This window comes from Canis aureus, chromosome 12, assembly GCF_053574225.1.
Source record: "Canis aureus isolate CA01 chromosome 12, VMU_Caureus_v.1.0, whole genome shotgun sequence".
Classification (NCBI taxonomy): Eukaryota; Metazoa; Chordata; class Mammalia; order Carnivora; family Canidae; genus Canis; species Canis aureus.
In genome coordinates, this window is record NC_135622.1 from 35,388,844 (window position 1) to 35,402,417 (window position 13,574).

A 13,574-nucleotide genomic window follows, 5' to 3' on the forward strand; every position below is an offset into this window, starting at 1 on the left:
ATTTTATTTTATTTTATTTTATTTTATTTTATTTTCTGTAGCTCACCTGTTTGGTTCCTTTAGATTAAGCATTCTAACAGTTACCTAAGAAGAGAGAGGAAGTCTACTTAGGGGTGCCTGGGAGAGTAAGAGCCATAGAAACCACCTAGTCATTCCCTCTAATTCTGCCTTCAGGGCCCAGCAGGGAAGACTCACCCTGGCTGGGTGTATTTGCCTCAATTGCAAATAATACTGGAATAATTTTTGAAAAAAATAAATAGTAACTCCTTGATACCATGTCCATTCCTTCCCCACCTTAAATATAGTTCTCATATAATTGTCCAGGTATCATTGCCTAATCACAAGTGTTCTTACATCTCATATGAGGAGGATGTGGACTTCAACACAGAGGTTTTGCACTGTAGAGATTTTCTTAGGTTTGGGGGCACATTGCCAGGGGGCAGAAAATGTGAAGTTAGAACAAAATCTGTGATTTGCCAGTTCCCTACAAAACATTGCAACCTTATTGTTTCTCCTATAGAAGCCCCAGCTTTCTTACTTAGGCTTTTTCTTTCAATTGGAGCATCTCTGAAAAATTCACTAGTTCTCTCTCTTCCTTCTCTACCTCCATATCTTTTGACCTTTGAGGAGTGTTTAAAAATCTCCACTGAGTTCCTTTTTCACCAGATCTTTCAGTGAAGCAACAAAGAGAAATTGCCTGAAAAATGCAAGCTGAGACATCAACCGATCTTGGTTATTCTAGCAAATTGGTCAGACATCTTATCGAAGATTTATATTATACAAGATACAAACTGTAAATCTACCTATTAAATTCATGTTCTACTAAGATCTTTGTTAATATATGTTTATTTCCAAATCTTAAGTTAGATAGACTGTTTTTTGGTATTTGGGTAAATGTTCTCTATCATTTCTCCTAGATTTCATTGCAGATGCAAAATTGGACAGAAAGAATATGATATTGGTAAAGGTGCTACTAAACAAGAGGCAAAACATTTGGCTGCTAAATTTGCATATGAACAGATACAGTCAGAGCAAACCTTAATGGTATGTACTGCCTTTGGATTTAACTTTTAAATTTTAAAATTCTTTTTGAAGTCTGTTTGAGGTAAGGCTGTCTTTATTTTTTTTTATTTTTTATTTTTTTTAAGGGATGGCAGTTCCTATTCTTTTTATTTATTTATGATAGTCACACACAGAGAGAGAGAGAGAGGCAGAGACACAGGCAGAGGGAGAAGCAGGCTCCATGCACCGGGAGCCCGACGTGGGATTCGATCCCGGGTCTCCAGGATCGCGCCCTGGGCCAAAGGCAGGCGCTAAACCACTGCGCCACCCAGGGTTCCCAAGGCTGTCTTTAGATGATGCCAAAATAGCCAATCACATAGCAAAAGGATTCCTCCATTTTGTGTTTCACCAATGAGCCACAAGTCATGGGGCCATGAGACCTCAGAGAGCAAAGTTCTATTGGCAACTAAGGGTTGTTTTTTTTTTTTTTCTTTTTCTTTAAGATTGTAGTTACTTATTTGAGAGAGAGAGAGAATGAACAGAGGGGGAGCGGCAGAGGAAGAGGGAGAAGCAGGCTCACCCTAGGACTTCAAGACCATGACCTGAGCCAAAGGCAGATGCTTAACCAACTGAGCCACCTAGTGACCCTAGTGTTGTTTTTAAAATCTAGATCAAGCATCCATAAATAAATGTGGTAGTTAGCACACAGAGAGTGAGCCAGTATGGAGAAGTAATGGAATTGCTCTTAAAACTCTTAAGGGGTACTCTTTCAGAATGCTGATTCTGGTTCTTGGACTACTTCACCTAGTGACTCCAGGAACAACACTTTGATGAGAAGCCTATGGTAAGTGTGGACAAACAACTGTGATATTTAACAAATTCAGATTGCTACCTGAAAGAGTACATTTTTACAAAAATGTTCAATGTTTAAGAAGAATTTAGAGAAAGAAATTCTGATCAACAAAAATAGGCAGAATTCATAAACTAATAATTATTTCCTTTTATTCTAGTGCTTCAAAATCACCACTTGAAAATAATTTCTCACCAAATTGTAACAGGGACAATGTAGACAACTCTCCATCTTCTCTGGTATAGTAATAGCCTTTTGCTTCCTGATAATCTTTTTTGTTGTTGTTGTGTTTCCTCATTTAAAAATTGCCTCCAGTACTCAACCATAATTTTTCTACTTTTCAAGAGATTTTTTTTTTTAAAGATTTATTTATTTATTTATTCATGAGAGAGAGAGGGAGAAGCAGAGACTCCATGCAGGGAGCCGGTCGTGGGACTCGATCCCGGGTCTCCAGGATCACGCCCTGGGCCAAAGGCTGAGCCACCCAGGGATCCCACAATTTTTCTACTTTTATCTCATGTACTCTTATTTCGTTTTAATATGTGGCAGCATTTTGGCTTTCTCCTTTCATTATGAACCCCTGTTACTCACATGCAAAATTCTTCTACTGTTCATTCTCATCTTCCTCTCCCTGCTCGCCTTCATGTTGTCATATATTCCTATGATCTTGCTTATCTTCTACCAATTGGACAGTGCTTAAAATGTCCATCAATACAGTATGCTCCTGTTTAAAAAAAATCAGAACCAAACTTAAAAGTCAGATAATTTTTGTGCTAATGATTAATTAGTGTTACACAAGTGCCGTATTTATAATGAACTGTACACAAATCAATAAGAAAAAGAAAAGCAACTCAGAAAAATGTACAAAAGATATGAACAGTTCAGGGAAGAGATACTCAAATAGGCAACAAAAATATGAAAGGATGCTTTACTGCCTAGTAATAGGGAAAGTAAAAATAAAAAAAAACAGGTACCTTTTAAACCCATTACTGTGGCAAAATTGGAGTCTGGCAATAAATACTAAGCAATGACACAGCTGTGTTCAATTATAACTACTCCATGCTAGTGGAAATGTTAAGTTGGTACAACTATTGCAGGGAACAATTTGGCAACATGTAATGAAAAAAAATGGAGGATGTGCATGCTATGTCTTCAAGCAGTTACATTTCTGGAGTTGTTTACTAGAGAACCACTCATATGTATGTACAGAGAAGTATATATAAGCATGTTCTTGCAACATCATTTGTAACAGGAAGAGATTTAAGAAACATTTTCTGTTTACAGAATAGCTAAGTTAATATAGTGTAGTCATCACACAAAACAGGCTGGTAGGTGGTAGAAGGTCAAAAAATCTTAGTTTGATGTTCCCCGCTCTGTGTCAACATATTCCAATTGGTAAAACTACAAAACTACAAAACCTACCAGAATAAAAATAAATATGAATAAATAATAGCATGTGAAATTAATTTTTGAGCTATATCAAAGACTCCTTTTTGCTAAATATTAAAATTAAATTATTTGTGCTAAAAATGAAAATATCATCACCATTTTTTCTTTCTTTCTTTCTTCTTTCTTTCTTCTTTCTTTCTTTCTTTCTTTCTTTCTTTCTTTCTTTCTTTCTTTCCTTCCTTCCTTCCTTCCTTCCTTTTCTTTTCTTTTCTTTTTTCTTTTCTTTCTTTCTTTCTTTCTTTCTTTCTTTCTTTCTTTCTTTTTCTTTCTTTCTCTTTCTTTCTTTCTTTCTTTCTTTCTTTCTTTCTTTCTTTCTTCCTTCCTTCCTTCCTTCCTTCCTCCCTCCCTCCCTCCCTCCCTCCCTCTTTCTTTTCTTTTCTTTTCTTTTCTTTTTTTTCTTTTCTTTTCTTTCTTTTCTTTTCTTTTCTTTTCTTTTCTTTTCTTTTCTTTTCTTTTCTTTTCTTTTCTTTTCTTTCTTTTCTTTTTTTTCTTTTCTTTCCATTGCCATATTTAACTGGTGACCAGATCAGAAACATTTGGGGAATTATTTTAGGCAAGATCCCTGAGCTCTCCATCTGTGTCTTTAGCACTGTGGAGGACAGTGATGTGCATCTTCTCGTTGAGACCCACTGGCCCAGGGGGTCACCAGGGAGGCCATGAAATCAGTGCTTCTTCTGAACTTGCCCTGTGATTGCTTTTTTGTCCTTCCTGCCTTATCTGTCTGATTGCTCCAACAGATGAGAACATTGATATAGTCAAGTAAGCTAAGAAGCAGGGCTCGATGAGAGTACACAAGTTGATGAGGCTGTTAATCTAATGGACAAAAAAAATCATAGAATCATCTAGAAGTACAGGAAGAAGAAGAGCAAGAGAGAGCAAGATCATTGATTTAATCATCTGAAACTTTCATTTCCTTTTGTTACAGAGCAATGCCAGATACAGTGAAAAGAAGGTGAAAAGGTGGGTATCATGATGCAGTGCACGTATTTTGAAATGAAGTTTTATTTCAGACTTCATTTGTTAACTTTATTTATTAAGTCTTCAGTATTTGTAGAGTACTATATACCTTTCTTTGAAATTTCAGAAGTAGAAAGTATGGTTAAGAATGACAAAAAGGTTGAGATCTACAAACAAATGGTTTTAAATACGTAGAGAAATCTTTGAATGTATATATCCCCTGCACCTTAGATGAAAGTCCTGTGGGGTATCGCTAGAGGCGCTGGTTATGGGCATTATTTTGGGCAAGGTTGATAGACATGAACTTGGTGAGGCACTTTCCAGAGAAGTGCATTATTTTGCAGATAGGAGTAGAGATGGCATAATGATTTGGGTAAGAAAAGAAAAAGATCAAATGTTATATAAATGATAGTGGGTTGGTTTCTTAAACTGAAGAGAAAAGAAGGGCATAACTATAAGTCATCAATGAGGGCAAGATGGCCGTAGAAGCCATTAGGAGCCACCAATATGTTCTGAACAGTGGGAGATGTGTCAAGGAAATATCCTGATGTGGGTATTTGGGTGGAGAGAAGAGAGGTAAATGTGTATGATGATCTAGTTGTCGGCCATGGTTATCATGGCAGTGATGAGGGATGAGGAGAATTTGCAAGACGGACTGTATGGGAAGAGTGGACAGGATTTGAGGGAATAGAATTCCAAAAACTAGGTGAAGAAGAGGCAAAGGAGAAAGGATTTGAGGATTGGTCCTCATGAACGAGACACAGACAGAAACCATGGCACTGTTGGTGTGAAGGAAGTCCAAGACTTGAGAGTTTAGGGGGAAGATTGCAGTTTGAATGTATGTTTAATTTTAAGTGGGGTTTGAACTTCCCATAGCAGGAGGCTCACCACCAGTCAGGAATAAAGTACAAAGGGAAAATGACCAGAATAATGGTGCAAGGAGATATATTTCCTTTGGTTTTGAGTCTGTAGAGATGAAAGGAGAGGCTGGTGGCAAACCAACAATGAATATTGGCAAAAAAAAAAAAAAAGAAAGAAAGAAAAAAGGAATCAGAAAAGGAATGAAACATTATTAGTGAACAGAGAACTATAAGTACATTTTATAAAGGAAAAGGTTAACACTTTCTATCTAGTAATTCTATTAGTTGACTCAAAGTATAAGAAAAACTAGCACATGGCATAAAGCTATATTTTATTTCAGTTTTACTTGAGTTTTGTATTCTTCTCTTACATTTTAGAACTTTAGCACCTACCTTTAGCTCTCCTATGACCAAAGAACACAAGTACACAGTGGAACTCAGGTAAGAGGGTAACCTATAAAAAAGAATCTGTTTAAAGATATATTTGCTCATTCGATAAAAGTGTCTGTGGGGACTCATACATCAGCCAGGTTAAATTATATTTCTCCCCAAACAGTTTAATTTTTTTAGTAGTCAGACCCACAAAAGATCAGTATCTTTTGGAGAAGTCACATTTAGAGGAATCCAAATGGAATGTGGTAAATGCAGATCTATGTGTTACTTAATGTGAATTTTTCTGACATTCATGGAAGTTTTTAATATTGAAGGTAAATATTTTTGTAAACCAGCAATTAAAAAAAAAAAAAAGACTCCTGCAGGAATCCGAGTAGATCCAGTCGAGTCTGTTTTCCATGTTTCAGCTCCATTCCAGATCTCATTTTGAAAAGAGGTTCCCTCTTGTGGTAGATTATGTGTTTGGGTTTGAGCCTGTTTGCAACAGGAGGACATTGAATACAAGTTTAAAAAAACAATAAAGAATCAATAAAAGCATTTAATAAGTGCCACATACCTGGCACTGTGATGGGCATTGGATTTATAGTAGGAACAAATAGAAACAGCTTCCACCCTCAGAGTTTTATGGGGATGATAATTACATGAAAAATCTGTAATTACAATCTATGGTCAGAGGTCTGAAGGAAAAGCAACAGTGTGGTAAGAAATGGAAATAGAACCCTTGGATTTAGTACAGGGGTGAGGCAGGACTTTCTCTGGGGTCACCCATGTGGGAGCACCTGGAGGATGAGTTAGCAAAGGGAGGTGGGGTATATGGCTTTGAAAGAGCAGAGCATGTGGGAAAGTAAAGGTAGGAAAGGTATGTGAACGTTCAAGGGGCAGAAGCTTGGGTGCCTGAAGTGCAGTGAGCAAGAGCATGGTGCCATGAGGTGATCTGGGGATGGAAGCACAAGACCCTTTGTAGGCCATCTAAGGACTTTCTGGGGTTTGCTGAGTGCAAAAGGAGGCTATTGGAGAGTCTGGAATAGAGAGACATGATCAGAATTTTTCACACTGCTTTCTGTGTGGCTCGTGGATTGGAGCAAAGGAAGGAGAGGAAGTGTCCAAGCCAGCAGAGTTCTGGAGGAAGCTTGGACTAGTGTGAAGATGCTGGAGATGGGGAAAAGTGGACACACACACCAGTGATGGCAGTAGAATTGGCAGGGCTTAATGATGGAGTGTGGGGAAGGAGGGAGAGGGGACAGCCAAGTAGTTACAAAGGTAGGTAGGCTCAGAGAACATGGTCATGTCTCTTATGAAAACTTGGTGGTAGCTGTGGAACCTAATATGGTGCTTCTTTCTCAAGTTTTAAGCATGTTATCAGATTCTTTATCATGGCTTTGTACAGCCAGAATTGAATGTAATTACCAGAGTGATTTGTTATGTTGGGAGCAGGAGCAGGAGAAACTACCACTTTGTGATTCAAGAATTTCTGTGGAGTCAACTCTTTTTATTTAGAAGGGGAGAGTCATATTTGTTATACAGTCCATTCTGTCAGTGACACTAAGAGGAAGTTGTGGTGACACTAAGAGAAAGGGTTGGGTGGGTGCGTGGGCAGTGACCATTGGCAGTGACTCATTGAACTCAGAATAACAATGACATTTATCTTTTAAGGTTTGCCAGTGATTTTACAGAAATAGAACCAATTGGCTCAGGTGGATATGGTCAAGTTTTCAAAGCAAAACACAAAATTGATGGGAAGATCTATGTTATTAAACGTGTTAAATACGATAGCGAGTAAGTAGTAAATGTTTGTTTCTTTGAATGAGAAGATGTGTGAACCTGTAATACTCTTTATGTCTCTCTCTTCTTCATTAGCATATTATTTACTTTTTTCTAGTCTTCCTTAAAAATGTCACTCCATCATCAGAAGCTTGGCTTACTCTGAAATGACCTCACTTAACTGCGGTTATTTCAATAAAAAAATGGATATACCATTGGTCATTCTTTTGATCCTGTCTTGTTGAAAACTGAAGTTATAGAATCATCTAGCTTACATTGAGATTTTCTGGTATTCTTTCTTTATTTTACGGATTAGGAAGCTAAGACTTGAAGAGGTGAACTGATTTGCCAAAGGTAAAAGATAGTTGGTAACCATCCTGTTTGCCTGTTATTGCATAATGCGCCACTCCAAAACATAGTGGCTGAAAAACAACAGATATTATCTGTCACGTTCCTCTTAGTTGTTTATGCTCATCTGCACCATCCTTACATGGGATATCTTGTGCATTTGTAGTCAGAAGTCATCAGAAAGCTTGGGGGTGCCTGGGTGGCTCAGTGGCTAAGTATCTGACTTTGGCTTAGCTTACAGTCTTAGGGTCCTGGGATCAAGCCCCACACCAGGCTCCTTGCTCTCATGCTTGTGGACTGCCTCTCTCTCTTTCTCTCTCTCTCTCTCTCTCACAAATGCATAAATAAAACCTTTTTTAAAAAGAAGTCATGAGAAAGCTTGGCTAGGGATGGTTGTCACACATGGCTAATGGTCAATGCTGGCTATGGGCTGGAAATTCAGCTAGGACTATTAATCAGAGCACCTCCACATGGCCTCTTTAGGTCACCTGGGCTTCTCACAATTCAGTGGCTGGGTTCCAAGAGGGATTGTCCCCAGGGCAAGTCATCCCAAAAGGCAACAGCAAAGACTACTTTTGACTTAGTCTTGGAAGTTCCACGTTATATTGGTTTTATTTTTTAAAATACGTAATTTAAATTCAGTTTGCCAAAATATAACACCCAGTGCTCATCCCATCAAGTGCCCTTCTTAGTACCTGTCACCCAGTTACTCTATCCCCCTCTTCTCCCCCCCTTCAGCAACCCTCAGTTTGTTTCCCAGAGTTAGGAGTCTCTCATGGTTTGTCTTCCTTTCTGGTTTTTCCCCACTCAGTTTCCCTCCTTTCCCTTATAGTTCCTTTCACTATTTCTATATTCCATATCTGGGTGAAACCATATGATGATTGTCTTTTTTCTGATTATTATATTGTTTTAAACAAAATCACTAAGCCCAGCTTAGACTCAGGGGCAGGAGGGCAAATAGACTCTACCTTTTAATCTGAGGATTGGATGCATGTGTGGGGAATGGGGAGGAAAGTAATTGATAACCATCTTTGGACACCTACTATGGTAACAAGGTGAAGATTTCTTTATTTTTAAAATTTTATTTAAATTCAATTACTGAACATATGGTATAATATTAGTTTCAGAGGTAGAGTTCACAGGGTGGAGATTGAGAACTTGTTCTCTGGAATGCCAGTCCACTGTGTACCGCTGTAGCCCATTGCTCCCCATATATATAGATTTTTATGATACATGAGAGACACAGAGAGAGAGAGGCAGAGACATAGGCAGAGGGAGAAGCAGGCTCCCTGTGGGGAGCCTGATGCAGGACTCGATCCTGGGACCCCTAGTGCTCAACCACTGAGCCACCCATATTTATTTTATATTTTAGCTGCACCTATTTACACCCCCTCTCATGCTGAATAGCAGAACTCCTTCAGAAAAGAGAGCACATGGGTAAGAAGGTATTAAATCACATGCTTATCAGTTCACCAGTCTTGCTTGTTCTTTTCTGACAATTGTACTATGTGTAACTTGGCAGACCTATTCCTCAGGGACGAGGGGAGATGGGAAAGGGACATGAGCTGAGGAAAATGATGTGAGCAAAGGAGAAGCAGACATGGAGTCCTAGCCACTCCTTATCTCAGCCAAATAAACCTGTTTCTAAGAGCCTAACACAGGGCTCAATTCCACCACCGGAGACAAAACCAAGAGTCAGATGCTTAACCAGCTGAGTCACCTAAGTGCCCCTCTTTTCACATTGTTTTGTTTGACAAGAATGAAGTATTATTCCTTCCACTCAATAGCATTTTTTTTTGAATGGTAAATACTTAACCAATGATAAAGGCACAGTATTTTGGACATTTTTAGTGGCTTCATAAATTGGAATAGCACAGTTAAAAATATACTTGGAATATTTATACACCATGACCCATGGATTTCTTGTCTGGGAACCTATTCTATGGATATTATCCAAATTATGGAGGAAGTTATACAGGAAGATGTAAATCAGTGTCATTTATCACAGTGAAAAAAAATGCTGGACACCAAATGTCCAGCAATGAAGAAATGATTAAGTATGTTTTGTTTTCTACTCTGCTCAATGGCTATTTGTAGTTTTTAAAAATGAGGCTTATATACTGAAAACATTTGCACATGAAATGATACGATGCTGGAATTTTGCTTCAGAGTAATCTGGGGAAGATGAAGAAATGGGTAAGAGCATAGATGAAACAATACTGGCCAGGAGTTAATAACTGTTTCATTTGAGTGATGGCGAGATAGCGATTCATGACACTATTTGTTCGGCTTTTTTATACTTTTGAAATTTTAACATCAAAAAGTTTGTATATGATTGTTATACCGAATGCATAACAAGGAAAATGGTAAAGATAACCTGTTATGTGGAAAAATAGATTACAAATTCTATTCTATAATTACAAGTATATAAACATATGTATGAAGAAAGATGATAAGAAATAATCCAAAATAATAACTGACTGTATTAGGACTGTTGATGTGTGAGTAGTTTTTCTTCCTTTCTTTTTGGAAATTTTATGTCATGTAGAACTTTTCAAATTAAAAAATGGAGTTATAAAATGTTTGCTTATCCTTTCTCATCCTTGACATCTCAAATTCATTTATTCTGTATACTGTAGAATTATCTCAGCTCTTGCCCCCACATGCCTGTAAAGCTCCCACATGTATGGTGCAGTCACACTTTCTCCGCATAGATGATCTCCTTTGTGTATTTTTGTTACACACTGAAAATTCTGATTTAGGCTCTTCATGTGGCCTGGGTTACCTTTGCTGCCCAAATAGGATTTGCTGTGAAACCCAAAGTGATTTTAAAACAGGTCTAAACAAAATACGATGTGTGAATTAGCTACCAAAAATTGCATGACTGTCATTTCAAAGTCTACTACAGATGACTTTTAAATTGATATTTATAATTAATTAGGTCACTGCTCTTTCTCCTACGTTGAGAGTGAGAACAGCTACATTTTTTTCTGTGTGTTCACTTTTTTCCTTTTGAGTGCTCCTGGCTTCCATTCTAAACACTCGGTGTGAGAACCATGGCCACTGTTTTAATATGGGAGCATACATAGTTGTCTTCTGTTACTCGACTTGTAGTTTTTACAGGAATGTATAATGACACTCTTATGTTCCCTGTTTATTTAAAGCAAGAAGGTAGAACGGGAAGTAAAAGCTTTGGCAGCGCTTGATCACGTAAATATCGTGCACTACCGTAGTTGCTGGGCTGGGGAAGATTACAATCCTGAGGACAGTGTAAATCCTTCAAGGTAACTAAAAAGAATTCTCATAGCCCTAATAGGATGGAGGAAGCTGTTATTTACTATGTGTGGGCCACCGGATAAGGCCATTAATGATTACATTTATTTTTTTATTTTTTATTTTTTTTGTATTTAATCCATTTTGAATTTATTTAATTTATTTTTTATTTTTTATAAATTTACTTTTTATTGGTGTTCAATTTGCCAACATATAGAATAACACCCAGTGCTCATCCCATCAAGTGCCCCCCTCAGTGCCCGTCACCCAGTCACCACCACCGCCCCCTCCCCCACCCCCACCTCCCCTTCCACCACCCCTAGTTCGTTTCCCAGAGTTAGGAGTCTCTCATGTTCTGTCTCCCTCCCTGATATTTCCCACTCATTTTTTCTCCTTTCCCCTTTATTCCCTTTCACTATTTTTTATATTCCCCAAATGAATGAGACCATACAATGTTTAATGATTATATTTAATATCACAAACACTGGGACACTACCTAACAAAAAGGTTATTCATTGTTCCCTTACCTGGTGAGTAGTATTCTTTTTGTTCCTCCTCTTCCTTGCTCCAGGCTTGCTTCAATTTTTTTTTTTATTGTCCTCAGCTATTTTCAGAATCTCAGGTTTAGCCTTTATATCTCCAACATTTAATGTGTAGGCTTGTTCACATGCCCCAACTTCAGGCCAGGCTGCAAAGGCAACTTTGTGAACATGTTATAAATGCCAACAGCTGGAAGAACCTCCTCAGCTGCCTTCATTTTTCTGTCCTTCTCAGAGGCTCCTGCTTGGTTGGGGGGCAGTCAAGGGGTGGGGGTGGGGGTGGGGGTGTCTCTCTTATTTTTAATTTTTTATATTTTAAGTAGGTTCCATGCCCAACATAGGGGTTGAACTCACAACCCTGATATCAGGAATCACATGCTCTACCGACTGAGCCAGCTAGGCTCTCCTAGGGGTCTCTCATGAATACAACCACACCACTTATGGTGGAAGGGTTGGCATTGAAAATAATTTTAAGACGATGATCTGTGATGGAGGTACCCCACCTCACATCACTCATGTTTTGTCTCAAGCTCCTGACAAAGGACTGGAGGGTTCTAAAGACCTGGCGTCTCCGTCTAAGAGTCAGCCAGTGTTTGTGGGGGACTGTTCTCACTGGAATCCTGAGGACATTGAGGGCCTGTTTATTCCTCCACTCCTGACTCCAGCCCAGGCTCCACCCCTGTAATCGAGAGCTTTATCATTAGTTTCAGGAGTTACTGACCATCAGTACACAAACAGGACTTCTTCAGCTTTCAGCAAATTCTTGGCTTTCTCTTCCTATGTAGCCAACATAAGTTCAAAGAATATAAATTAATTTTGAAGCCAACCTAGTTTAGAAAGCAACATAAAAGCAGTTAGCAAAATCAGTCCTCACAGGTATATCATAGCAATTTATTGGCACTTCTCTTTGAGAACCTATCCTTACACAATTGTTTTTGATTTGTTTTTCCTGTATTTCTCTCTCATTAAACCATAACCCCCATGACAGCAAGGATGGTATCTAACTTGTTTTTTCATCTCTAGATGCCTGTTCTGTGCCTTTCATGAAACAGATGCTCAGTAATTGATAGTGAATTAAAATGTTCCAGGTTTACTTTATGTAGAAATGAACTTTGGCTTTCTTTAGTTCTACTGTATTAATGTTTTCTTCCTATCTATTAGCAAAGGTGATCAAAGATTCTTCACCATGAAAGAACAGGCAGGCTCATACTTTATTTTTTTATTTTATTTTTTTTAGGCTCATACTTTATAAAGTAGTTATTAACAAATACAGCTCTGGACATTGGGAACTCATTTAAATAAAAAATGATTTGTTGTATTTTGATTCAAGGTTATTATATTAGATTTCTGTTTTGAGGTATATTTTGGGATTCTTAAGGAGATAAAGTATACTTTAAAAAAAGAAAGATTATCATTTATAAATCTATTTTTATTGCTACTTGTACTGTGAATTTTATATCCAGAACAACTGAGTGCCTTTTCATCCAAATGGAATTCTGTGATAAAGGAACATTGGAGCAATGGATTGACAACAGAAGAGGCAAGGAACAAGACAAACCTTTGGCTCTGGAATTATTTGAACAAATAGTAGCAGGTGTGAATTATATACACAGCAAACAGCTAATTCACAGAGACCTTAAGGTAAATGGAAAATGTACTGTTCAGATTTGGTAAATATGATTTAATAATTTAAAAATTGATCTTCTCTAGTTTTAGAATTGACAGCCCTGAGGAAATAATATCTCTGATCCTCTAAAGTTAGCAATGGATCTAGAACTTGCCCCAAACACCATTCCACAGCACCACTCAAGAAGCTGTCCAGAACAAATGAAGTTATTGAGACAATTGGAATGAGCTCTCTAGGAAGGAGCTTGTTCACTTCTGCTGCTATCTGGCTGCTTTTCATACTCCAGTTGCAAACACCAATAGCTTTAGTAAGCTGAACATTTGTGGCTTCAAAATCATTACTGTGGCTAGCAGAGCCAACGGGCCACTCTGTCCCTGGGACCTCTGTTGCTACTCAGGCTAGTTTGAGAAGCAGAAGAGACTCTGGTGACTGGCTTTGGGAACATGGTTCTCTTAATTTCTCAGTCATTACTCTGAGGGCAGTCAAAGCTACTGGGGTCCAGAGTCTAGAATTTG

General features: G+C 38.1%; 1 protein-coding gene and 1 long non-coding RNA gene across 17 annotated transcripts in view; one reads left to right on the forward strand and one right to left on the reverse strand.

Annotated features, from left to right (window-relative positions):
* LOC144280982 (uncharacterized) overlaps positions 1 to 13,574 on the reverse strand; it is a 52,167-nt gene that overhangs the window by 36,220 nt on the left and 2,373 nt on the right. For 13 of the 14 annotated variants that reach the window (XR_013349434.1, XR_013349429.1, XR_013349431.1 and 10 more), the window contains exons 2-4: positions 12,154 to 12,259; positions 11,421 to 11,581; positions 2,444 to 2,576 (exon numbers count right to left, since the gene is read on the reverse strand). This is a non-coding gene — a long non-coding RNA (uncharacterized LOC144280982). Of the gene's footprint in view, positions 1 to 2,443; positions 2,577 to 11,420; positions 11,594 to 12,153; positions 12,260 to 13,574 lie in introns of all 14 variants that reach the window. The other variant, XR_013349426.1, reaches the window with a different exon arrangement.
* Positions 1 to 13,574, forward strand: part of EIF2AK2 (eukaryotic translation initiation factor 2 alpha kinase 2) — a 38,683-nt gene that overhangs the window by 9,082 nt on the left and 16,027 nt on the right. For 2 of the 3 annotated variants that reach the window (XM_077843595.1, XM_077843596.1), the window contains 8 exons: positions 918 to 1,044; positions 1,776 to 1,846; positions 2,013 to 2,091; positions 4,227 to 4,261; positions 5,497 to 5,559; positions 7,165 to 7,287; positions 10,785 to 10,904; positions 12,896 to 13,073. In XM_077843595.1, coding sequence (XP_077699721.1) covers positions 918 to 1,044; positions 1,776 to 1,846; positions 2,013 to 2,091; positions 4,227 to 4,261; positions 5,497 to 5,559; positions 7,165 to 7,287; positions 10,785 to 10,904; positions 12,896 to 13,073 — 796 coding nt within the window. The remainder of the gene's footprint in view (positions 1 to 917; positions 1,045 to 1,775; positions 1,847 to 2,012; positions 2,092 to 4,226; positions 4,262 to 5,496; positions 5,560 to 7,164; positions 7,288 to 10,784; positions 10,905 to 12,895; positions 13,074 to 13,574) is intronic. The other variant, XM_077843597.1, reaches the window with a different exon arrangement.